The sequence below is a fragment of the Sphaerodactylus townsendi genome, linkage group LG01, assembly GCF_021028975.2.
Source record: "Sphaerodactylus townsendi isolate TG3544 linkage group LG01, MPM_Stown_v2.3, whole genome shotgun sequence".
Taxonomy (NCBI): Eukaryota; Metazoa; Chordata; class Lepidosauria; order Squamata; family Sphaerodactylidae; genus Sphaerodactylus; species Sphaerodactylus townsendi.
Genome location: NC_059425.1, coordinates 178,290,713 through 178,314,866, shown reverse-complemented (window position 1 = coordinate 178,314,866; position 24,154 = coordinate 178,290,713). Strand labels below are relative to the sequence as shown.

Sequence of the window (24,154 nt, the reverse complement as noted above, 5' to 3'; positions counted from 1 at the left end):
CTGTAGCGGTGTTGTTAATGTGAGGGTGGGTGGAGGAGAACTTTTTCACAGCCTGTCTGTTAACTTCGGGGTGACATTCAGCATACTTTTTTGCAGCCTGTTTGGGGTGACATGCAGCATATTTCCTCACAGGCTGTCTGTGGATTGATGGGTTTGTTTTCAAATAGGTTCACGTGCGTTGTGGAGGGCGGTGGTAGAGTGCAGTTGGTGAAGGACATGAAGCTGGTGGTGTTGAACTGTCACCCTTAGAATGTTTGTGCAGCATGTCTGTGGACTGAGCGGTTGGTTTGCCCTTAGAATGTTTGCGCAGATGGCCAGAGATGAGCAGTTAAAACAGTACATAGGTAATAAATAGAATGAAAGTGAATATTTTGGGAAATCCTTTCTTAGTGAGCACCTGGAGTACGTAAGGAACAGGTATGCCAAATTTCATGTGTGTGGCTTCGGTGGTTTTTGAGTTCTGTTGATGAGTCAGTCAGTGTTATTTCGCGTTTATAGATATAGATTCCGGCCTGAAAATGTATTCATATCTAAACAGAATAAGAAGTGGATTCCTTTAAACTCATTAAGTTTTTAATTTATAAATAACAAATATTATTAGAACATGTCTAGAAGTGATTTTTGGTCAGAGGTTGCAAATTTGTGCCGGACAGCCTGTTTATCTCCTGGAGGATTTGTGCTTCTCTTTCATACATCTGAAAAGAGAGAGCAAAGAGGCAATGAACACAAGTATTTCCTGCAAAGAGATGTGATAATGTTTGAATGCAAAGTTGTTGACAAGATCGTCTAAAGAGCAGAAAACTGAACGACAAACAGTATTTATTTACATCATATTTTTAACAATTAAAAAATTCTTCACAAACCAGGGAAGGGACTTGCCTGTTGCCACTCTGCAAATGTGCTGTGTTTATATCCGAGTAAGTGGCACAAGCCGTGGGCGACCGTCACCTAGGTAAGGGGGAAAGTATTTCAGGATGTATCGTTTCAAACAGATTAGTGTATCGCACACAATCCTAAGCGACTTTACTTCTCAGGAGCTGCACTGAAAACGGCTGCAGAGATGATGCTGGTACAGGCTACTCAATCCTAGCTGTGTGTATATGGAAATCCTATTGAATTTAGTGGGACTTACATTCCGGTTAAGGTTGCCACCTCTAGATAACACCTGGAGATTTCGTGCTATTACTGTTGATTGCTTGCTGACCAAGAGCAGTTCCCCAGGAAAAAAAATGGCAGCTTTTGAGGGTGAATGTGTCAGAGCACTGTCAGACTACAATCTATTTGACAGTTGTCATATGGCACAGCCTCATTCTGGGCTTAATTGAATCTGCTCCATGATTGGACAGCAATATGTATTTAAAAACCTGCACTGTACTTGCTTCAGTGTGACTTATGTCTCCGCATTGTCTGGTGGAGCACTTTGTCGGAGCAAATAACTTTGTGAACAATAAAAGTAGGACCGCTTCTGTGTGCGCCTGAGTTCCTACAACGTTCCTTTGTGTTTTGCTACTCTGCTGCCCTTAGATATAACCCCCTCCTTCACAGAATTGCATGGCATTATATGCTGCTGAGGGCACCCTTCCCCAACCCCTTCCCATCCCTCTCTAGGTTCTACCAACCCTGCCCCCCAAACTCCGTTTTTCCCAACCTAGAGCTGCCAACCATTCTAGTAAGCTCGCGTAAGACTGCACACCAAGTATTATCGTTCTCTGCTCAAGGGAGACACCACAGTGTAGTCTGTTATATATTTTTCTTGAAGCTTTTGGAAATTTAATTTTGGCTTAAGTAATGATTACTGAAGATCAGACACAGTCTGTTAGAATCACTAGGCTGGTATGCCAGTACATTGGGTACAGAATGGAGTGTACTAAGTGTTGATGGAAACAGAGTCCACCCCATTGATTGCTTTATCCCCTCTTTCTTCACTCTCTAATCAAAACTTTCCCCCCTTCTTCAATAAGGAAGCTGCTTGCTCTGACCTCTCTGACCCTGTTTTCTTAATTCAGCTCTCCATCTTCCTCCACTTCCTCCAATCCTTAGAGTAGTTCCTGTTGATCTTGCCCAGCCCCTCCCATATGCCCCCTTTGTTCCCGGCCCCTCCCACCTTCTGTTACCTCTCTCCCTCATTCTTTCTGCCACACAATCCACTTCTTCTCTGGCTCTTTCTCTGCTGCATTCACACATTACCACTGCTTTCCTCATACTCCTCCATCAACTGCTGTATTTCCCTTCTGCCTTCAACTCCCTCTGACTTCTCTCGTCTTCTCTCTTGATGCTCTGCAGTGCAGCCTGGCTTCAGTGTTTAGCATTCCACTGAAACTGCCTTCACAAAGGCCACTGTCAATGAGACATTTTGTTTCCCTCTTCTTCGACCACACTGCCACCTTTGATTACAAGAGGACAGCTGTACTAGTTTGTTGTTGCAAAATAAAAAGCCCAGCGTGGGCATGATCATCAAGATGCACCAGCTGTAGTTAAATGACTGTTACATATTTATTTTGCCTGAAACATTTATATTCCATATTTCTGCAAATTGCGTTCAAAGCGGATAATAAATTTGAAGCCTGAAAAAAAGATTTTTTAAAATTTATTCATAGCTAAGGAGAGAAATCTAGTGACTGAATCAGTAACAAATAGGCTAACATCAACTAGTAAATAGATCAGAATTCTCTTGTCAGATAAATTGCAATATGAGTTTGTGGATTCTAATCTGGAGAATCGGGGGGAAGAATTAGGACTAATAAAAGGAAACATTTTTTCACGCAACTTGGTGTTTGGAATATACTGCCACAGGAGGTGGTGATGGCCACTAACCTGGATAGCTTTAAAAAGGGCTTGGACAGATTTATGGAGGAGAAGCCGATCTATGGCTACCAATCTTGATCCTCCTTGATCTGAGGTTGCAAATGTCTTAGCAGACCAGGTGCTCAGGAGCAGCAGCAGAAGACCATTGCTTTCACATCCTGCCTGTGAGCTCCCAAAGGCACCTGGTGGGCCACTTTGAGTAGCAGAGTGCTGGATTAGATGGACTCTGGTCTGATCCAGCAGGCTCTTTGTTATGTTCTTATGTCAGAGAATAAATTAAAATTTCCCAAATAATAAAGGCAAATAAATTTGTTTTTGTTTGTTTAGTGCCTTTTCGTGGTGTTGATTTGCAGATGACTTATGACAACTGTGTAGGGGTTTTTTTTTAGGCAAGATATATTCAGAGGCTTCCGCATAGCAGCCCTAGACATCCTTGGTGGCTTCTCATTCAAGTTCTAACTAGACCTGGCCTTGCTTAGTTTACAGGATTGGGCTACTCAGGTGGTTTTATTCGGAGCCTAAATGCCAACAGTGTTCGTGCCAAGGAGACATCCCTGGAAGAGGGCAATCGACAGGGAGAATGCCACCATTAAGGGAACCCAGTTTCTGATTGCTGCCTACCTAACCTTTGATGGCAGACACACCTGGAGCAGCAGTCTCCTGGGGATTATGAAAAAATACATACTTACTGTGAGAATACTGTTGTAATCTTCCTTGTTCTCTTGACATTGCTGATAGATATACTCTACTCCTAGAAAAATGTCTCCCAAATTCAGTTCATCTCGACAAGAAATCTTTGGCAGCTCTCCAGGTTTCAGATCCTGCGATAGAAACAAGTCCCAACCACAAAACCTAAATTCATAGTTTAAAAGATTTTGATGTTTATACTGTGTATTTGCAAAGTTTGGAAAAAAAATGTTATTCAAAATTTTTGATCCCGATGTGCTCTTCTGGGTGACTCCCAGTGGAGATTAACACAATAAAACCAGGTGATCGGGAGCAACAGCCGCAGAAGGCCATTGCGTTCACATCTTGCATGTGAGCTCCCAAAGGCACCTGGTGGGCCACTGTGAGTAGCAGAGAGCTGGACTAGATGGACTCTGGTCTGATCCAGCTGGCTTGTTCTTATGTTCTTAAGCGGAAAACAATAAAATCCAGGGCACTTTATTTATTCAAGATTTCCTTTTGAAAATTCCCCTCAGCCCTTATGTCCATTCAGTTTTAAACAATGCAAGCTACAATGCTTGAAGGGGGTTACAAGTTGCTTAGCACCTATATGTGGAGGTTCCGAACCAGAACACCTGTGTCCTTATTTGCTGGCCGGTCCGCTTTATTTAACCTCAAGCAATAGTCTCTCTAACTGTGGTAGGGAACTGGGTGGACATTCCGTACCTCTGCACAGAACTGAGCCGCCTGTGGGAGCTCCTCCTGCCGGTGGCCTCCAGAACTGCATGGTACCAATATGGTGTCTGCATGGCTATGCAGCTTACGGAAAATGTTGGCCCCAAGGCAAAAACGTTTGGGCACAATCCAGGCCTAAGCAATGTGATGGGGAAAGTTTTATTTCTCCTTGCAGATGTGGAGCCAGAGGTTTCATAACAAGATTGCCTTTCTTGCTCTATACTGTCTCAGAAAAAGATGTTAGTATGATCAATTGAGGTGCAGCGGTTGAAAAAAACTGCATACTTCCACATTAGAATATAGTTCTGTACAATGTGAGAATTATCCTTCATTTTTATATGCTGCCTTTGTCAAAACCATTATTTTGTGCATGACTGAACATGGTACTTTGATACAAGAGCATGTGTAGTTTATATAATTATACTGAATACCAAAATGTATTTTTACTTTCAAATGGATGGGGCTAGGCAGACACTAGGATACAGGCAGAGCATTCTGCAACAAAGAAGGTCTAGCATGTTTTGTTCTGTGGCGAAGGAATATACAACTCTACTATCATCTTTTTCTGAGACAGGCTACAGCTGCAAAGAAAATCCTGGCCATGCTGGTGTCCACGCAGGCCAGTTAAGGATCTAATTTCTATCAGTCACCTGACAGATATTTATGGAAGCCACGCTTTCTCAAATGAAATGAGTTTTAAAACTGTTCTAACAATGGAACTTTTATTGTGTTTTAATCCAGTTTTATAGTATTTTTTTACTATATATTGTCAATTCTTTATAACGGCCTTTGGCCTCATGCAATAAAACTGAACTTGAATAAAAACAAATGAAAAACAGTGTGGCAGGTTTTGTGTAGCAGCACTTGAAATACGTAATTGGAAGATCTGTGCTATAAATCAGGTGCAATGAATATTAAGGTTGTCTTACTAGAGTGCACTGTGATTTGATAGTTGCAGACTATAACGAGCTGCATCAATTCTGATAACAGGAATCAAAACAATAACATAATTTGACCTGATAACAAAGGGTGCACCCATATGTATTTCCTGATTCCTGCCAAGTCAACGTGCGTTGTGACATTCTGCTGTTCACAAGCCGTACCTGACCATCTTCCTCACTGAAGGCAACTGGTTTGATTAATTCTGAGTCACAGTCAAGATTCATGTGGCAATACATAAAATACTTATGTTGTCTCTAATTAATGGAAAGGTTTAGAACACACTGAAAAAGTCATTTTTGGAATCAAGCAGTACCTAGGAGACTGTCCCTTAAAATGTGTATTTAAGTGGTATTTTTTGATATTATTACATTTTTTAAATGTTGATTGGACATCTTGTTGTGATATTTGATATACACTTTTTGATTTTGTGTTCGTCACATGAACATATGTACATACTGTATTTATGTGTGATTATTTTGTTTATACTTTGCAGAGGTCTTAACTTTCCATCTCGTTTGCACAAGCTTTATACAGGACTGAAAGGTCCCTCTGTGCTACTGTCAAAACCTGAAGTTTTAACAGTAATCTTAGGTTAATATCTGAAAATGCTTACATAATATGTTGCTTAGAGTGTTGGTTTCACCAACTGATCTTGGACCAGATTTTCATTCACTTTCGCAGTCTAACCTACCTGACTGGGTTGTCTGTATTATTGCTGTCCCCATTTTATTCTCACGTTGCTCTGACAGAAAGTGAGGGATAAAAACTAATAAAAGATCAACAAACCAATATTCATATAGCCATTAAGACAACGATTGTGCGTACTACTGAGACAGAAAATGAGAGAGGAGAAATACCTTTACCTCATGAAAAGGGAACGATAGCACATCTGTGGGGATATTCTTGGATCTGTAGGTCTTATTGAGTCGTTGAATGTGGTCGTTACTGATGCAGATAACGGCAAGATCAAACTGTCGCACACCCAAAATGCAACGGATCTGGTCTACTCTCTTGCGAAGGAGTGCTCTCCTGAGGGGGATGGCTCTCTGCAGATTACGTATGATGAGGGTCATCTCATTAAAAAGTGAAGACAATGCAGCGAGGGTTTTTTTGCAAATGGCCTATCATTAGATACCAGGAATCGATCAGCAGCTGGAAAAGCAGATTCAGACCAAGTCAGGTTTTAGCAAAACTAGTTTTGAAGAAGAGTAAAGGGGTTTTGCAGATTTCATTCCCATTTGGACAGGGAAGTTTCCTGAAGTTTGGACTCTGACAGGTCAGAGGTTGGGAGCTGGACAACTCAAGGGACAGAGTTTGGCAGAGAAATGATGGCATCTAGCAGCACATGGCAGGGGCGGAAGATAGCAGTCTTATGGCTTTGCATGTACATACATATGCATACACACTGAGTGGTAAAAGCATTCATTCACAGACTTCAGAGAATAATCAGAACTGCAGAAAAAACAATTGCTGCTAACCTGCCTTCCATTGAGGACCTGTATACTGCACGGGTCAAAAAAAGGGCTGTGAAAATATTTACTGACCCCTCGCATCCTGGACATAAACTGTTTCAACTCTTACCCTCTAAACGTCGCTACAGAGCACTGCACACCAAGACAACTAGACATAAGAACAGTTTTTTCACGAATGCCATCACTCTGTTAAACAAATAATTCCCTCGATAATGTCAAACTATTTATTATATATTGATTATATAATTACTTAACTACTTTTTTTTTTTCAATCATTCCTATTACCCATCTCCTCCCAATTATGACTGTATGACTATAGCCTGTGCTGACATTTCATTTTATTTTATGATTTTACATTTTATGTTTTTATTACTATTGATTGTTTCCTGATTGCTTACTAGACCTATATGACAATCATTAAGTGCTGTACCTTATGATTCTTGACAAATGTATTTTCTTTTATGTACACTGAGAGCATATGCACCGGAGACAAATTCCTTGTGTGTCCAATCACACTTGGCCAATAAAGATTCTATTCTATTCTATTCAAACAAGTAGGACACAATCTCTTCCTACCCCCAATCGTGCCCCCAAATAACATTTTATTTTTCTTATAGGACCTGCTCGGCAGACAGAAATGCAAGCAAATCTCTTTAATTTAAATGTGTGATACAGCTACACTAAATCTCACAAAATACTGATAATCAAGAAGGACGACTTCATTTACTTGGAAAATTTCTCCTGGGAACCTGTCCAGACTTTAACTTTTCAGAAAGAAGAGATGAAAGAGTTGCACCAGTCAACGGAGATTAAAAAAAATAAGGCCAAGGCCAATGGTGCAAAATAAGGTAAAAAATATTTTATTACTCAGTTAAGATTCCCAATGCTACTAATCTTATGCTCTTCTTTGAAAAACCACTGTAAAACGAAATCTGATGTAGTTGTTAAGAGCAGGTGGACTCTAATCTGGAGAACTGGGTTTGATTCTCCACTCCTCCACAGAAGCAGCAGAATCTTATCTGGTGAACTGGATTTGTTTCCCAGTTTCTGCACATGAAGCCTGCTGGATGATCTTGGGCCAGTTACTGTTTTCTCAGAACTCTTTCAGTCGCATCTACCTTACAAGGTGGTTGTTGTGGAGAGAAGAAGGGAAGGAGTTTGTAAGCCCCCTTGAGAGAAAGGTGGGGTATACATCCAAACTTTTATTCTTCTAGTCTATTATTATTTTTTCTTTTGCAGACCTTCAGTATGATACGGTGTAGTCTAGGCACAGATTGACCACTCCAGTGAAAACTAGGCATTTGTGTGACAAAGAAAAAACAAACCTGGTAATGGAGGCTTTGTTACTTTCTCAGACTCTGGATCAGCAGTTCTCAACCTGTGGGTCCTGACCCCTTTAGGGGTCGCCTAAGACCATCGGAAAACGGTCTTTTCATATTTTATATATACCAATTTTATGGTTGGGGGTTACCACAACATGAGGAACTGTATTAAAGGGTTGCGGCATTAGGAAGGTTGAGAACCACTGCTCTGGATGGTCTTGCCAACCTCCAAACACTTATTCTCCTTGGGAGAAACACATAGGGAATTTTAACTGAGTAATAAAATATATTTTTACTTTGCACTATTGGCCTTGCATTTTTACCTCCTTTGACTATTCAGAAACATGGCAAAAGAGGATACAAAAATCTTGTTGAGGTGGTACATGCTCCACAATTAACCATAAAACGCAGATAAACAGAAATGCAGATAAACTAGGTGGAATATTTCTTCTTGGGACTTCGGGGCAATACTTCCACACACGTGACAGACTGATAAACTATCCTGCACTACAGTAGTGATTACCTTGCTCTACTCAAATCAAAGGAAAGATATGTGGGCAAATGAGGTCATTCCTTCCAAAGCGCAAAGAGGGAAAAAGCTGCTCTCACACGCGCCTCAGCAGCAACTTCGATGTCAAACAAAAGAGGAATCCGAAACAGGAAGTTTTCCTCGCTGGTTGTCACCACAGAAAAGGCTGCTGCGGGACAGCGGGATGGCCGGAGGTCTTCTATTTACGACGGAAACTGAGGTCGTGGATCCCTCTAGGTATTTCTCTCACCTCTATGGTTCTAGGAGCCGCTCGGAACGGAAATAAGGGCGCGTTCTTTTCCGCGCATGCGCTTTGAACGTAGTGGGGGGCTCTGTCCCAGCGAGCTGGCCGTCTTCTATTTACGACGGAAACTCAGGTCATGGCCCTCTCTAGGCATTCCCTTTACCTCTATGGTTCGAGGAGCAACTCGGAAAAGCAATAAGAGTGCGTTCTTTTCCGCGCATGCGCTTTGGACGTGCGTAGGGGGGGCGCTGTCGCAGCGAACTCACCGCCAAGATGGCGTCGCTTGTTGTGGGGCGTTTTCTCGTTTGAAGTGCTGCTGACATCGGAGAGCCCCGTCCTGTCTGAGGGGTTTTTCCGATAGGCTGAGGTCCGTTTTTGACTTTTTCGGAGAAGGCTCCAGCCGGCCCTGCGTGGGGTGGCGGAGGAAGCACTTTGTGCAGCCCCAGAGGTGCTCTTGCCTTTCTGCGATGTTGAGACTGGAGTTATAAGTTAGGGTAGCCAAATCCAAATGTGAGGAGATTTGGAGACGGAGCTTGGGATGGGCCGAGTTTGGGGAGGAATGGTATGATATACCATAGAGTTCCCACAGAAATTTCGCCTAGAACCCATGATATACTAAGCACCTGTAGTATACCATAGAGTCCAAAACTGCCATTTCTTCCAGGGGAACTGATCTCTACAGGCTGGGGATCCTTGAGGGTCTCCAGCCCCTGGAGTCTGGTGATCCTATTTACAGGTTGCTTCCGCAGCTCTTCAGGGATCATTGCCTGTGCTGCCTGGGTAACTGCATATCTTTCAGCATCTATGGTGGTATCTAACACAAGCCCGGCCACATCTCACAGAGGTTGTGTATCTGGTTTGTGCTGTTTCAAGCTGTAGCTGGGGACTCGGGTGAGGATGCTTTCTTGCATACTCCAAAGCCCTTTTTGCTAAAAGCCAGCATGGGAAAAGGAAGGCTAGGTTCAACCAGATCCAGCATGGTATGGTGATTAAGAGCAGGTAGACTTTAATCTAGGAAACTTACCTGGGGAACTGTTGTTGTTATATAGAACTGGATTTGTTTCCTTGCTCCTCCTGCTGGGTGACCTTGGACTAGTCACAGTTCATCAGAGCCATATGGGGGAAAATGGCGCCCAGAAACAGCTGTTCTCTGGGCGCCCCCCACTATGCTGAGCCCCACCCCGCAGGCTTCCCCCCCACCGGCTCCCAGCTGGCAGCCGGCAGTCCCTTCTGTCCTCCCCTCTGGGGAGAGCAGAAGCAACTGCAAGGCTCCGTCCTTGTATAAAAGCTTATTAAAGGAAAGGAGATGAGGATGGAGTCTTACTGTTGGGGAGAGCAAAAGGGACTGCCAGCTGGGAGGGCAAACAAGGCTTGGGGGTGGGGCGGTGTCCTTAGGCTTCCTTGGCCTCACCCATGTCAATGGCAACATGGGAGGGACCGAGGGCAACCAAAGACGATGAGGTAGCAGGTCACGAGGGGAGCCGATTTTGCACCCCCCACATGACCAGATTAGTGGTGCCCGAGGACAGAGTGTACCCCTTGTCCCTAGGCAGATTCGCCACTGCAGTTCATTCAGAACTCTCTCAACCTGACCTACCTCACAAGGTGTCTGTTGTAGTGAGTGGAAGGGACGAAGTCTGCAAACCACCTCTGACATATATATAACAAATATACATATGCACGCACACACACATTTTTGTGTGTGTGTATTTGCAGGCCTTCAGTATGAAGTGGTGCAGTCTAGTCACCTGTTGATCACTCCAGTGAAAACTAGCCTTTTGTCTTAATGGAGAAAAAACAAACCTGGTAATGGAGGCTTTGTTACTTTCTCAGACTCTGGTCTTTCCTCATCCCTTGGATAATAAAGGTCTGAAAGCCCACTAGCTCTTACAGGGGAGTAGCTGTCTGTATAGCTTATGAGCAAGACCTGTTGTTAGTGGGATGAATGATGAATGACAGAGGGATGAAATGCAGTTGTGGTTGTTTCAGGGCTTGCTATGAAGAATTTATTGCTGAAAAAAATGTGTGAGAAATACTCCATTTTTCTGAAACAGTTTCTTATCTGATGAAATGCCCCAGGTCTCAGTATAAATTGCGAGATTTTGTGCATATATGTCCAAGCATCCAAACAGAAATGACAGACATTGAATATTTTATGAACGTAATTATTTTTTCTTCTTCTTGTGCTAAGTTTGTATTATGGATAACCTATATGTAGAGTTGTTATTCAGAGCTTTTGTGGTTATCATTGTAATTATTTTTTAACTGTATGTCTGCCCAATGATTGTATCAGTAAGCTAGACACACTACCTCTTACAGGGGATTAGTTATCTGTACAACTTATGAGCAAGATCTGTTAGTGGGATGAATAATATAGGGGTGAAATGTAGTCGTGGTTGTTTCAGGGCTTGTTGTGAAAAACGTATTGCTGAAAAAGCATGTGTGAAATGCCCCATCTTTCTGGAATGGCTTCTCGGTTAAAATAACCTTTATAATTTGATTGCAGATCCCTAGAGTCGGAGCGGGAAACTAAAAAGCGCTTGGCGTGATCACTGTTGTGGAGATCCCTCACTGCGAAGATGAACCCTAACGCTCCTTTCGGTTTACAGCCGCCTGGCGTTTTTCAGGCACCATCTAGCAGTTCTTCTGGAATGATTCAGGTTCAGCCACCGCTCCAGTTTGGTCAGCTCTCCCTGTTTGGGCAAAACAGTGGAGGAGTGGTAACGAATCCAGGCTTCACACCCCCATCTGACTTCACAGGACCTTCGTTACTCCAGGCTTCTGCCCAACCACCTTTGAGATTTGGGCAGCCGCTGCGATTTACACAGCCCTATCCTTTTGGGCACCCTGCGTCCTTTGTGGCTGCTTCCCCGTCGACCAGCTCTTCCATCGCTGGCAAGGAAGGATTCAGTTTTAAACCACCTATGAACCTTGGGACTTCTCAGGCGCCTCCTAAGTTTGGAAGTACATCCGGAGAATCTTCGGGCAGTGCTTTTGCGGGGCCAGGATTTAGCTTCAAAACCCCTGATAATGCAGTGTTCAAACCTATCTTTGGCACCGGTGCAGAACCGGAGAAATCACAAAGCCAAACAATCCCACCTCCATTCACATTTTCCTTCCCCGGTGGGAGTGGGTCTGGAAGACTTGCCCCCTTTGGCATCGCTCAAGAAACAAGCGGCTCGAGCCCTAGTACGCATTTCAGCTTTTCAAAACCAGCAACCAGTAGTACCACTTTGTCAGCTGCCGTCCCTGTCGTTCTGCCTATCAAGACTGTGGAGGATGATAAAAAAGGACCCATAAATCCTTTTGCAACTCCAAGTAGCAGCTTTTCTTCTTTTTCTCATCCGTCTGGTGGGTCAAGCAGACTCGAACATGAAGAATTTGTCGGTTCAGGTGAGCCCGTCGAGCAGGGAACTAAGAGAAAGGAAGAGCAGGATCATTCCCCAAGGAGACGGGATTATGACGCTGCAGACGAGCCGGAGCTCCAGTCAAGGAACGACCATTCTTCCAATAAGCGTCCGGTCAGGCTGACTCGACCTCGTGTAGGGGGCCTCTTCAGTGTAACGTTGCAAGATGTTCTGAAAAGCAATAAAGAGGGTGGGCGCCCCAAGAGAGAGTCCAAAACGGAGAGAGTCCTCCTAGAACCCGGAGAGCTGGAACAGACAAGTATAGCAGGGGGAAGCCAGTCTGGTTCCGCTCTGGCAAGGCCGCCTGTGTTACAGAAAGAGGAAGAAAATAAAGCAAAATTGAAGGAAAGTAAGTAACGAAACATAACATGAACCAATAAGATTAAAGATCAAAACACAGGTCTTATGATGATTTTGCTAGAATCTGCATCATTTGTGAGTTTACAGACCAATGAAAAAAATCGGCATTCAAATATGTTTATTTTTTGTCTTCATAGCAAGTTACGTTATTTTGAAAAGGCATTCTTTTTTTCCCTTTCAGATCCTTCAGTCCCAAATATGTCACTTCGAAATCGGAGAAGCGAGAGCACAGAAAGCTTAGGCGGCTTGCCGCTGAATGAACTCAAAGCTTTCCAGTGCAAAAATATTCCCGATTATTTAAATGACAGAAATGTTCTCGAGAATCACTTCAAGAAGTTTGTAAAAATCCAGCGTCTCTATACCAACAGGAGCAAAAAGCTAGCGGTTGTTTTTTGTTTGGATCATGTGAGTTTTTAATAGAACATCAGTGTTTTTTAATTTGTGGAACTTTTTCATGCGTGAGAGGGAAAAAAAACCCTTTCCCAGGAAAAATAGACAATTTGGGGATAATTGAAGTATATGCATGTAATGGTTTGAAGCGTTTATGTGTGTGTTTCTTTAAGCGGTAAGTCACAAAAGAAGGGGGGAGAGAGAGGGAGAAATGATTGGTTGGCAATAAAGAGAGTAGAAGGGTGGAACTCAAGAAAGTGAGGTGGAGCTCAAGAGAGGGAGAAATGATTGGTTGTCAGTAAAGAGAATAGAGGAGTTGAACTGAAGAAAGCGGTGTGGAGCTTATGAGAGAGGGAGAAATGTATGGTTCAACTTGATAGTATACTCTTCACCTTTGTTATTTAAGGGAGTAAATTAAGAGACTTGACTTTGCCTAATGTATTAATTTTAGCATTCCCCCAAAAGCTAGGCCTTTGCCAGTGTTCCTTAGACATTGGCATATCTCCTGCAGTATGTAAAATACAGGAATATTTTAGTCACACTTAAGCTGAGTGAAATTATTGGGACATCGGCTGATTGAAAAGTTTTCATTTTAAAATTTTTCGTTTATTTACTTCACTCATACCCCACGTCTCTTCCAAAGCAGTTTCCATCATTCTCTCCTTCATTTTATCCCGATAATAATCCATTGAGGTACCGTGTTTCCCCGAATATAAGACAGTGTCTTATATTAATTTTTGCTCCCAAAGATGCGCTATGTCTTAATTTCAGGGGATGTCTTGTATTTCTGTAATCTGTTCGTCAGGTATTCTTCCAAACAAAAACTTTGCTACGTCTTACTTTTGGGGGATGCCTTATATTTCGCACTTCAGCAAAACCTCTACTATGTCTTATTTTCCGGGGATGTCTTATATTCAGGGAAACAGGGTAAGTTAGTTTGGCTGAGCGGATGCGATTGGGCCAAAGCCACCCATCGAACTTCCATGGCAGAGTGGGCATTCAAACGTAGCTCTCCCAAATCCCAATCCAACACTCTACCTCTATGTTGTGCTGACTGGCTATTTTATATCATTTACAGTCTGCCTTTTTCACTGAGACTAGCAGCTGGACTCCTGGCTGCTGGACATTTGCTGAATGAATAGTGCCACTTGAACAACGAAGCATTAGGTTGCCTAAGGAGGCATCCCGAATACTAGGGTGGTGGTATGGTGGTGTATGTGGCAATTCTCTGTCAAAGAATATTAGTTTGATTTTTTTCCTTGACTCCATGGGGTGTAGTGATTAAGAGCAGGTGGGTTCTAATCTGGAGAACTGGGTTTGATTCCCCACTCCTCCACCTGAGTGGCAGAGGCTTATCTGATGAACCAGATGTGTTTCCGCACTCCTGCATTCCTCTTGGGTGACCCTGGGCTAGTCATAGTTCTCTCAGGACAATCTCAGCCCCACCTACCCCAGAAGATGTCTGTTGCGGGGAGAGAAAGGGAAAGGAGCTTGTGAGCCACCTTGAGTTTTCTTACAGGAGAGAAAGTCAGGGTATAAATTCAAACTGTTCTCTCGCAACTGGAAAAAGAGCCGTGTGCAACTTTGCTGTGTATCCGGTTGGTTGTTTGGGGGCAAGAGGAAGGGAATGTAAGTGCTAAACCCTTTAGTGCATTAAGTTGCTACTGACCTCAGCTTAATATGTCCATTATCACGTGGTCTTTTTTGTTTCCTTTCTGTATGCTGTTCTTATCCGAACTTGTTCTGTCTACTGTTTTTCAGGCATCTGCTGCTTTGGCTAGAAAGAAAGCCAAAGAGCTACACAAAGAAATAGTGACATTTTGGCACAGAAAGAAATCAGGTACATTGCTGCAGTGTGACTGTTTTGAAATATTGTGTGTGTGGGAGAGTGTTGTCAGATAAAAGCTCCACATGTTTACAGAGTTCCCTGCAGACTTAAACAGACAGTGCCTCCTTCTTAGAGGAGATCGGGTCATGCAGGGGTAGGGTTTGTTCAGCTTATAGGCCACCTTTCCCCGCTCGGTGGACTGAGGGTGGCTTATAACAGTATTAAAATCAGTAATTGCCGTATAATATTCTTAGATGGCCTACAAGGTCACCAGTATTGCCCTACAAGGCCCCTCCATTGGTCGGAGGGGAACTTCCTGGTGATCTCTGGCCCAAGAGACATCCGGCTGTCTCCAGTCTGGTGGAACAGGCTGCCTGCTGATGCCAGAGCCCTGCGAGAACTATGTTAATTCCACGGGGCCTGCAAGACGTGACTGTTCCACCAGGCCTTTTTCAACTAGCCAGCCAGATTGATCAAATATACTAGAACAGTGTTGGCGAACCTACGGCACGGGTGCCAGAGGTGGCACTCGGAGCCCTCTCTGTGGGCACGCACACACAGAGTTCGTCATGTGGGGGGCGGAAAATCACCCCCCCCACACACACACACATCTGGCCTGGGCCACTGAGCCCGGCATACGTGCACCGTGGTGATTAGGGAGGACTCGGCTGGCGGGCCTGGTGCCTGTGCTCCGAGTGGCTTCTGCCCAAGGTGGGGGGGCGCAGAGGAGGCAGAGATGATAGAGAGGCACAGAGCAGTGCACGCAGGACTTGCTGGAGATTAGAGCAGGCTGGCCCCTGCTCGAGTTGGTGGGGCAGAGGAAGAGGGAGCCAACCGGTTTTTTCTAAACTAAAACCTCAGCATTCAGGTTAAATTGCCGGGTTGGCACTTTGCGATAAATAAATGGGGTTTGGGTTGCAATTTGGGCACTTGGTCTTAAAAAGGTTCGCCATCACTGTACTAGAACAAGTTTTGATTTCTGGGGGGTGGGGGGAGGAGGAGAGGAAGGAGAGGCAGAAGTGGCAGGAAGGATTAATTTATATCATCTATTAACCAGCGTTATTGTAATATTTTTTGTTAATTGGTTTTAAAGTTTTAAATTAGGATTCGTATTTTAAAGTTGTAGGACGTTTTAAATTATGTTGTAACCCACCCATAGCCCTTCGGGGATGGCGCAGGATATAAATCCAACAACAACAACAAAAATAAATGACTAATAGTAAATCAACCAGAGGGGAAGTGAACTACCAATGATAGATAGAACTCCAATAAACAGACACAAAGGAGAAAAAAAAGGGACGGGTGGGAGGGGAAGGGCGGCCCCCAACAGTTTGAATTCGGTTGCAGTCCTCAACCACAGGCCTGGTGGAACAGCTCAGTTTTTCAGGCTCAGGGAAACTGTGATAAGTCCCACAGGGCGTGGATTGCACTTGGAAGAGTGTCTCACCAGAATGGGGCTACAGATGAGAAAGCTCTGGCCCCGGTTGAGGACAGCTGGACATTTCTCGGGCCAGGTGTCAGACTCCAGTCCAAAATAAAGAAACTGTAGCTGCAAGCTGAAGATTTTATTAGAACCAACGAGTACGAGTAACAATCGATAGACGCTTCTGAAAACCACATCTGGAGGAGGAGCTTAAATCCCCTATGTCCCCCTCCCGCCCAGCTGGCCAAACGGCGCCAATCTCTCCCGTTCCCCCAGGATCAAAGCGAAAGTACAAGGGAATAAAACATTTCACACCTAGAAGGATGGGGGCCAAACCAGGCCCCGAGGCCGACTGGCCCACAGGAGAGGGATGCGAATCAGCATCCCTTGGCTTGAAACCCCCCCCCCCCCACAGGAGGATGCCATCCTGACACCAGGGACCACCAGTGGGTTGTTCCTCACTAAAAGAAGAAGAAGAAGAGTTTGGATTTATATCCCCCCTTTCTCTCCTGTAGGAGACTCAAAGGGGCTTACAATCTCCTTGCCCTTCCCCCCTCACAACAAACACCCTGTGAGGTAGGTGGGGCTGAGAGAGCTCCGAGAAGCTGTGACTAGCCCAAGGTCACCCAGCTGGCGCGTGTGGGAGTGCACAGGCTAATCTGAATTCCCCAGATAAGCCTCCACAGCTCAGGCGGCAGAGCTGGGAATCAAACCCAGTTTCTCCAGATTAGATACACGAGCTCTTAACCTCCCACGCCACTGCTGCTCCGTTACAATTTTGTCCCCATGTGTTGTGTACTTGTTCAGAAGAATGGAAATGTAGAGATTCCCTTTCTGAAGGGGGCAGTCTTTGCATCTCCCCCCCTCCCCGCAACATTCTTGATGCTTCCTCCGAGCAGTTCTTAGCTGAGAAGCATAATGTTATGTTGGAATGTAGCCTTGTAATGATTAAATTTTGGATTAGTTTGGTACGGTTAATTTTTTTTTCTAAATTCAGTAAACAAGCCTAATAGTGGTAAAGGAGCGGTAGTAAATGTCTGCTGTCTCTGTATGCAAAGGTCAGAATAAGAGAGAGTTTTCATCCAAGGAGCAGGCAGGAGAGGCGCATGAAGGGAGGCAAAAAACCGACCAACCGAGTTATCAGCGTTCCTTGCAAAACAAGTCTTTAATCCGATCCACAGCTGGTGGAAACCTGTTGAGCAAAAGGTAGGCGTTTCCATCATTGGCTTGGTAAGGAAATTTGTTTGTGTGTGAGGTTTATATAGCAGAGTATAACCTGCAGCAAACAGATTATTTTGTAGAGCAGTGATAGCCTGTTACTCCAGGGCAGCATGCGGCTTGTTGCTCCTCCCCTTCCTCACATCTGGTCTCTGGATTCCGAGCTGATTGGCTGCAGTTTTGAGGGGAGGGGCCAACTGAGGAGCATCAGCGCAGTTGGTTGTCAATGAAGCAGCGTTGCAGGAGATGGATGGTGAAACATAGACTAGCTATCTAGAGCTGCTTCTTTCCTTCAAGATGCCAACAACCAAGCAGAGAGCAGGTCTCAGAGAAACTGACAGCAGGTTGAAGGCCTGACACCGCCCTGCCCCGGGTTCAAATCCAGGTTGCTCAAGTCTGCAGTTCATGTGCAGAAAGAGAAGGTGATTGTAACGATTTAAAGTGTTAATTAAGTGTTCTTTCCTTTAAATGAGAGCTAAGTCACAGAAGAAAGGGGGGGGGCGAAAGAAGGGAATGAGAGAGGTGATGGTTTGATACAGGAGAGAAATGGGAAAGGGTTTTGGAGAGGAAGAGAGAGAAGGCTTTCATTTGGGGGGAAGCACTAAAGGAAAGACAGAAATAGACATCAGTATGATGTTAACAGCTCAGACAGTGGCGAGTACTGATTTCTGACTAGAGTTCTTTCTAATGTTATATGAAGTCATAAACTGTCAAAATAAATAATTCGAAGACAAATAGATTGTATCTGCATACGGAGAAAGAAAGCTCTTCATTTTACCTCTACTTGTTCAGCATGGCTTGATCCTTGCAAAGGATCCTGATCAAGAAATTAGGAAAATGTTGTTAGAAGACAAGGCTGTAACTGTCTGTCAGCAGGTAGCAAAGTTTTGTGCACTAGCCTCTAAAAAACGCAAGGTCCTATTTAGCCAGGGAATAAGCTGAAAGTCAAAAATTTATTCAACTAGTTGTTTAATAATTGTTGTAATCTGCTGTTATGGATGTGTGTTGTTGTTTTGTTTTGTTTTTATATTTATTTTATTTATTTTATTGTTTCGATTTATAAACCGCCCCATCCCCTGGGGGCTCTGGGCGGTGGCCTTTGTCCACATTAAACTATTTCATGATTGTATCTTATTGTATTTATTTGCAATATTTTAAAATAATTCTTATTGTAGCTGTTTTGTTATTGTAAGCCAAAAAGCTATTTTATACATTGTTGTTAGCCACTCTGAGGCCCACTCCGCACGGGCCAATAAACACGGGTTTAGAATGGGGAAAAAATGTTTCTGGGGGGCACTTCGCACAGATCCTGCCCCTAAAGAGAGTCTGCCCTGTGTTTGAGAATTGCAGTATTTGCAAGACTTTTGAATAAAACAGGGTTGCAGCCTCTTGAGAGTGAACAGCCAGGCAGAAGGCACTTTATTTTCCTTTTTAAATGCACTTTATTTTCCTCCGTTTTCCTTTTTAAAAATTTTTTTTGCAACTTACATCTGCATAGCCATGCAGGTGTAGATGGTCGTATTGTGTTATCGTAAGACGTCAGCATGGCTGCGGGGGTTCATTTGTGCACGCCTGCAAAGCTACACATCAGTGAGAAGTAAATTTTAAAAAGAGACGTGTCTCCATGCGATGGTGCGTCAGCAGCCCAGATTGTTTCTGTGGGCTCCAATTGCAGTCTGCACGGATGCATGTGAACGCTAAAACAGGAAAATGGGTTATTACCGTGGTGGCGAACCTTTGGCACTCCAGATGTTATGGACTACAATTCCCATCAGCCCCTTCCAACATGGCCAATTGGCCGGCTGGAAACTTGGCACAAATGGCCATGCTGGAAAGGCAATGAGAGAACCAACCAATCCCGCATCTGGAATTAACAAGAGTCACTCCCACCACTAGTGATATATCCCAACTGCAACCTGCTATACATTTGCTGTGCAGAGCGGGCCTCTGTGGTTTGAGGACAAGATATCAATCTAAATAGATAAATGAAGCAACTCTTCTTCTTTGATAGCTCTCCAGCTAAGAAGTCTGGTCTTAAAAAGTCTCTGGAGTTTCAAGCGGATACCTTTGATTCTGGGTCTGAAAGCCACGGTTCTGAGAACTTGGAAGTAGCCGCATCATGCCTAAGTAATCTTATAGGAATGGTAGTGGAGTCTTCTGAGGATAAATACCGTCTTCTGGACCAGAGAGATAAACTCATGCGGCAAGGTGAGGACTGGTAATGCGTTCAGAGGCGTGGGAAGAGGCCCAGCGATTGGCCCCACCCACACTATTATGATCTACATTTCCTGCTGCCGTCTGGAATATCACCCTACAGAAATGATACCCTCATGGTTCAGTATGTGTGGGGAAGGGGCCTCAGTGGGAGTTGGAAAGGGTTAAACTCAGCTGGTTCGCCCATTTACAGCCTGTAAAAATCATGTTCCAGAAACTCCCCCAGCTCTCTAAACTCTGATCTCTTTTTAGCTCGAGTAAAACGAATGGATCTCGCCCAGACCTTTGTTGGAACATGCCCAGACATGTGCCCCGAGAAAGAACGATACATGAGGGAGACGAGGAACCAGCTCAGCATTTTCGAAGTGATTCCAGGGACAGACAAGGTACTGAGGGTCTTATTTCCTTGTGCTGTGTATCTCAGCCTTCTATGATACAGCCTGGCCGCTGACAGGCCCTAGCCTTGCTTAATCCCAGCCCTTGTTGGGGTTCCCATACAGAAGCCTGGTCACAGAGCACACTGGAAGCTCTGTTCATCCCACAGGGAATCATTGTTCTATGGGATGGCCCACCACGGATGCCTGAGGAACAGTCCTGACCTACTGGTTGTTGGCTGGCCGGGTTTTCGGGCTGTGTGTACGATATTCTAATTGGATCTTGTTTCTAACGTTTTTGCCTACATCTGTGGCTAACATCTTCGAAGGTGTATCACAGAGGGAGATACCATTAGAACACGAGTGTAACGCAGACCCGCGGCCACACAACCCGGAAAACTTTTCTAGCGGCTTCAGATGAATCTGTGAAAGTCCTGACCTAAATAGCCCAGACCAGCCTGATCTCGTCAGATCTCAGAAGCTAAGTAGGGTCGGCTTGGCATGAGTATTTGGATGGGAACCTCACAAGGAATACCGAATCGTGATGTGGAAGCGGGCAATGGTAAAACCATGAGCGAGGGAGGCAAAAAAAATTCTGAAATGCAGCTGTCATGAAACCTGCACAGAGATTACTGGTAGGAAGACTGGGGTGCTGTGTGGTTTTCCGAGGGCTGTATGGCGTGTTCTGGCAACATTCTCACCAATAGTTTTACTTGCCATCTGTGTGGCTGGCATCTACAGAGGATCTGATGGTAGGAATGGAAAGTAAAGTGGAGTACGCCATGCTGTGAGGCCCTCTGAATAGAGTAGCCTGGTATGTGAGTCACAAAGAAGTCTGTAGCCTGGAAGTAACAATGAAGATAGCCAAGTCAATAGGTGAATGCATCTGAATAGAAGTATTCTGGTCTTTGTTTCCTTGGTTGCTATTGTCCATAGTTGTCCTGTGTTTGTGTGGAGCTGATTAGTCACTGTCTTGATTCTAGAGTTTTGCTTGCTAGCCAAATTCTGTTCATTTTCATGGTTTCTTCCTTCCTGTTGAAGTTGTCCATGTGCTTGTGAAAAACTGTCAAATTCCGTCCGTGCTAGCCTCCCTAGTGGAGAGAGAATAAAGAAGGCTGTGGTGAATCTTGGGCTGTCGTCCCTCCTTTCTAAGGAAATGTGACTGGATATATTATGCACTGATTTTTTTCCCTTTTCCTCTCTGAGGTGGACCATGCAGCTGCGATCAAGGAGTACAGCCGGTCGTCAGCAGACCAGGAAGAGCCTTTGCCCCACGAGCTGAGGCCTTTGGGAGTGTTGAGCATGACCATGGACTACTTGGTCACTCAAATCATGGACAAAGGAGAAGGGAACTTCCGGGAGTGGTACGATTTTGTCTGGAACAGGGCTCGGGGGATAAGGAAGGTAATTACTTTGGCTGGGGCCCTTGCACTGGACCGGGGGGCGGGGTGGGGGATGTTAGTAAATGGCTGCTGTCTAGGTGCATCCAAGCTATCAATCACCGGAGTATGGAAAGGATGCTCCTTGCATTATTTTAAGGTTTGCGTGAGCTGTTCGGTATTGAATGTAGTGTTGAGAGAGCCTGTAATTCAGGCTTGGAGAGCGCCCAGCTTGCCTGGCTGCCTGTGGTGAGGAATCTCTTTCACTTGAGCGTGGAGAGAAGCTCTTCAGGCTGCTTGTATCCTGCAAACAACTGATCAATTTCTGTGTGTGTACATGTGCTATGTGCGAAATCGGAGTTACTCAGTTAACTCATGGACTTATTTGCAAAGAAAACTCAGGTTAAATGTTAGGTCTACCATAGCCCATATAAATTGTTTGCAATGTAAAATATGCAGGGAAGGCAATTACTGTTTTATGCAAAATGAAGATCAGACCTGACAGGTCTGACATCCTGACTGTCTGATGACTGTAGATGTTGCAGTAAGAGTTTGTCTCTTTCTAAGATGACCTGAGGTTCACATAACTTGCATGTCTGTTGATAGGATTCTTATTTCAGTTAGATACAAATCCAGAGTTCTGCTTAACAAGAGTTCATCTCATCATGTTGAAACAACAACAACTTAACAAATGATGTTTTGGATCAAAAGATGTATAAATATTTGTGGGTGAATGTACGAGATATATTCAAAGATTCCAACTAGAGCAAAAACACACAGAAACCGTAGAAGCTATGTGTATTTAAGGTTTTCCGGTACAGGGTTTTAAATACCTGATCGTGCTCAACTGTGTTCTTTATTTAATATATTAAGCTTCTACCCTGCCAATCTTCCAGGGGCTTGAGAGCTTACATGTATTTTTTCTTTTTCAAGCTTTCCGAAAGTTGGGGGGGGGGGGGCAGGGAAGCTGGGCTGGTAAGCACTTGGACCAGAATGGGCAGATTCTACAATGGTACTGATCAGCATGGTGGGGAGTTCAATTGAACGGAAGACGTGGTGGGATTCAGCAGGTTCACACCACTTGAAGCAGAGACTCAGTTGTTAAATGGTGCTTAATGGAAACAAACCTTGGTTGGGTGGATTGGTTGTGGTGGGTTTTCAGATTTCTGTGTGGCGTGGTCTGAGGTGGTCCTTGTTCTAACATTTGGCCTGCTTGGCCGAGTAGTTAGGAACAAAGATCCTGAACTCTGAACAAACTCCACAACAACTCCCTATCGTTGACGATGAAAGCCTGACAGTTGTTAAGGTGGTTTGGTCCCCACCACGGAACTGGGTTTGTTTAAATGATTTGAATCCCACCACTGGGCGGAGGAATATACAACTCTACTAACAACTTTTTCTAAGGCAGACTATAGTCAGTCAGTTTAACCTTTAATGGCATAAAAGATTGCAGATTATTTACATTTAGACATTTAAATATTGTTATTTAAAATGTTTTCCCAAAACATAGCCACTGCCAAAGTAATCGATGGACTACGTTTCACTCAGCAAATGGCGAGTGAAGTCTGGAATTTTAGAGATAATGCGCAGCCTTAGAGCAGCAAAGGATAGAATTAAAATCATCTCTGGCGGGCTGCCTATGAAGATGATGATGACATTCCAGGAGAATATGGGATATGGTTTCAGAATTCCACAACCACAGCAGCATAGATCTCTGTTGTTTGGGGGATCTGAAGGGTATCCCAGAGGTTACCGCTGATGGGAAGCTGTTAAGGCGATGCTAACTTGCCGTAAACGCGGCGTTGTAATGGATGACTGACAGAGATGTGAGATATTTGGCTCTTACTCTGTAGCGTGGCTGTATTCCAAGGCAGCGGGGGGAGCATACAGCTGCAGACTATAGTAGCAGCGCTTAAGATAAAGATGCCTTGCTCTCACCGCGTGCAAAATGGTAGAAAACTGTAAGGGGTGCATCGAAAAACATGGCAGCGGAGTCGAACACAGCTTTTCCGTATTCTGAAGCTTTACGTTTGTCTTGACCAGGATATAACCCAGCAGCACCTCTGCTGTCCTCTGACAGTTTCCTTGATCGAGAAATGCACTCGTTTCCACATCCACTGTTCCCACCACCTGTGCGAAGAGCCCATGTCCTCCTTTGACGCTAAAATCAACAATGAGAACATGACCAAGTGCCTCCAGAGCCTGAAGGAGATGTACCAGGACCTTGCCAACAAGCAGATTTACTGTAAGAATGAAGCAGAGTTCAGGGGATACAATGTTCTCCTAAACCTCAACAAGGGAGATATTCTCAGGGTAAGATCTTAACGTAGTTACAGCGATTCAATTTTGACTCTCTCATTGGCGGCTTTCTATTGTTTTGAAGCTACATGAATATACTAAATCAGAGTCAATATTAGCTGTGGAAAACTTACCGTAGAAAGTTCAATTAATGTCCGTTCTTGCCGAGAAGAAGGTAGTAAAGCCAGAGGTGGAATTCTATTAATCTAACAGTTCGACCCCCCCTTGCTGCTCACCCCCTGCCATGCCCTCCCCCGCCAACTTACCTGCCCTCCCCTGCCCACTTAAGAACATAAGGGCCGCCGGAACCAGACAGCTGGATGGGACCGGGAATCCGCATCTGAGTCCAGCTCTGCTGCACTGCTGCTTGGTATTACCAGGGTGCCGGAATTGCGGGGCTCTACATGCAGGATGTGAAAGCAATGGCCTTCTCGAACTGTTGGTCGAGCACCTGAGCTGTTTAAGGCGCGCGGTCTGGATCAAAGAGGATCAAGATTGGTAGCCATAGATCCAACTTCTCCTCCATAAATCTGTCCAAGCCCTTTTAA

At 44.4% G+C, this 24,154-nt stretch overlaps 2 protein-coding genes across 4 annotated transcripts in view; one reads left to right on the top strand and one right to left on the bottom strand.

Moving 5' to 3' along the window:
• Positions 1-555: 555 nt before the first annotated feature.
• YBEY (ybeY metalloendoribonuclease) lies at positions 556-8,837 on the bottom strand. Of its 3 annotated transcripts, none has more exons than XM_048500847.1 (5): positions 8,722-8,837; positions 6,012-6,300; positions 3,495-3,626; positions 880-948; positions 556-695 (listed from the first exon to the last, which is right to left on the bottom strand). In XM_048500847.1, exons 2-5 carry the CDS (start codon positions 6,219-6,221, stop codon positions 609-611), a joined length of 498 nt encoding a protein of 165 aa, XP_048356804.1. In that variant the 5' UTR covers positions 6,222-6,300; positions 8,722-8,837; the 3' UTR covers positions 556-608. The 3 variants fall into 3 exon arrangements, with proteins under 3 accessions (XP_048356804.1, XP_048356797.1, XP_048356814.1); XM_048500840.1 differs by lacking the exon at positions 8,722-8,837 and adding an exon at positions 8,466-8,715; XM_048500857.1 differs by lacking the exons at positions 880-948; positions 8,722-8,837 and adding an exon at positions 8,466-8,715.
• Positions 8,838-8,845: 8 nt separating this feature from the next.
• The window catches only part of LOC125434964 (minichromosome maintenance complex component 3 associated protein), a 59,310-nt gene continuing 44,001 nt past the window's right edge, over positions 8,846-24,154 (top strand). Inside the window, 9 exon segments of the mRNA XM_048500871.1 lie at positions 8,846-9,082; positions 11,222-12,471; positions 12,664-12,887; positions 14,634-14,712; positions 17,182-17,329; positions 19,353-19,549; positions 19,808-19,941; positions 21,136-21,333; positions 23,352-23,620. Of these exon segments, the coding sequence (XP_048356828.1) occupies positions 11,295-12,471; positions 12,664-12,887; positions 14,634-14,712; positions 17,182-17,329; positions 19,353-19,549; positions 19,808-19,941; positions 21,136-21,333; positions 23,352-23,620 (2,426 nt within the window). The 5' untranslated portion in view covers positions 8,846-9,082; positions 11,222-11,294.

Bases quoted from the DNA above. Each gene is read 5' to 3' on its own strand.
- YBEY (XM_048500847.1), bottom strand. From the start codon at position 6,221: ATGACCCTCATCATACGTAATCTGCAGAGAGCCATCCCCCTCAGGAGA. The intron at 3,627-6,011 runs GTAAAGGTATTT...TTTCTATCGCAG, and splicing joins TATCGTTCCCTTTTCATGAG to GATCTGAAACCTGGAGAGCT. The intron at 949-3,494 runs GTAAGTATGTAT...CCCCTTACCTAG, and splicing joins ATTACAACAGTATTCTCACA to GTGACGGTCGCCCACGGCTT.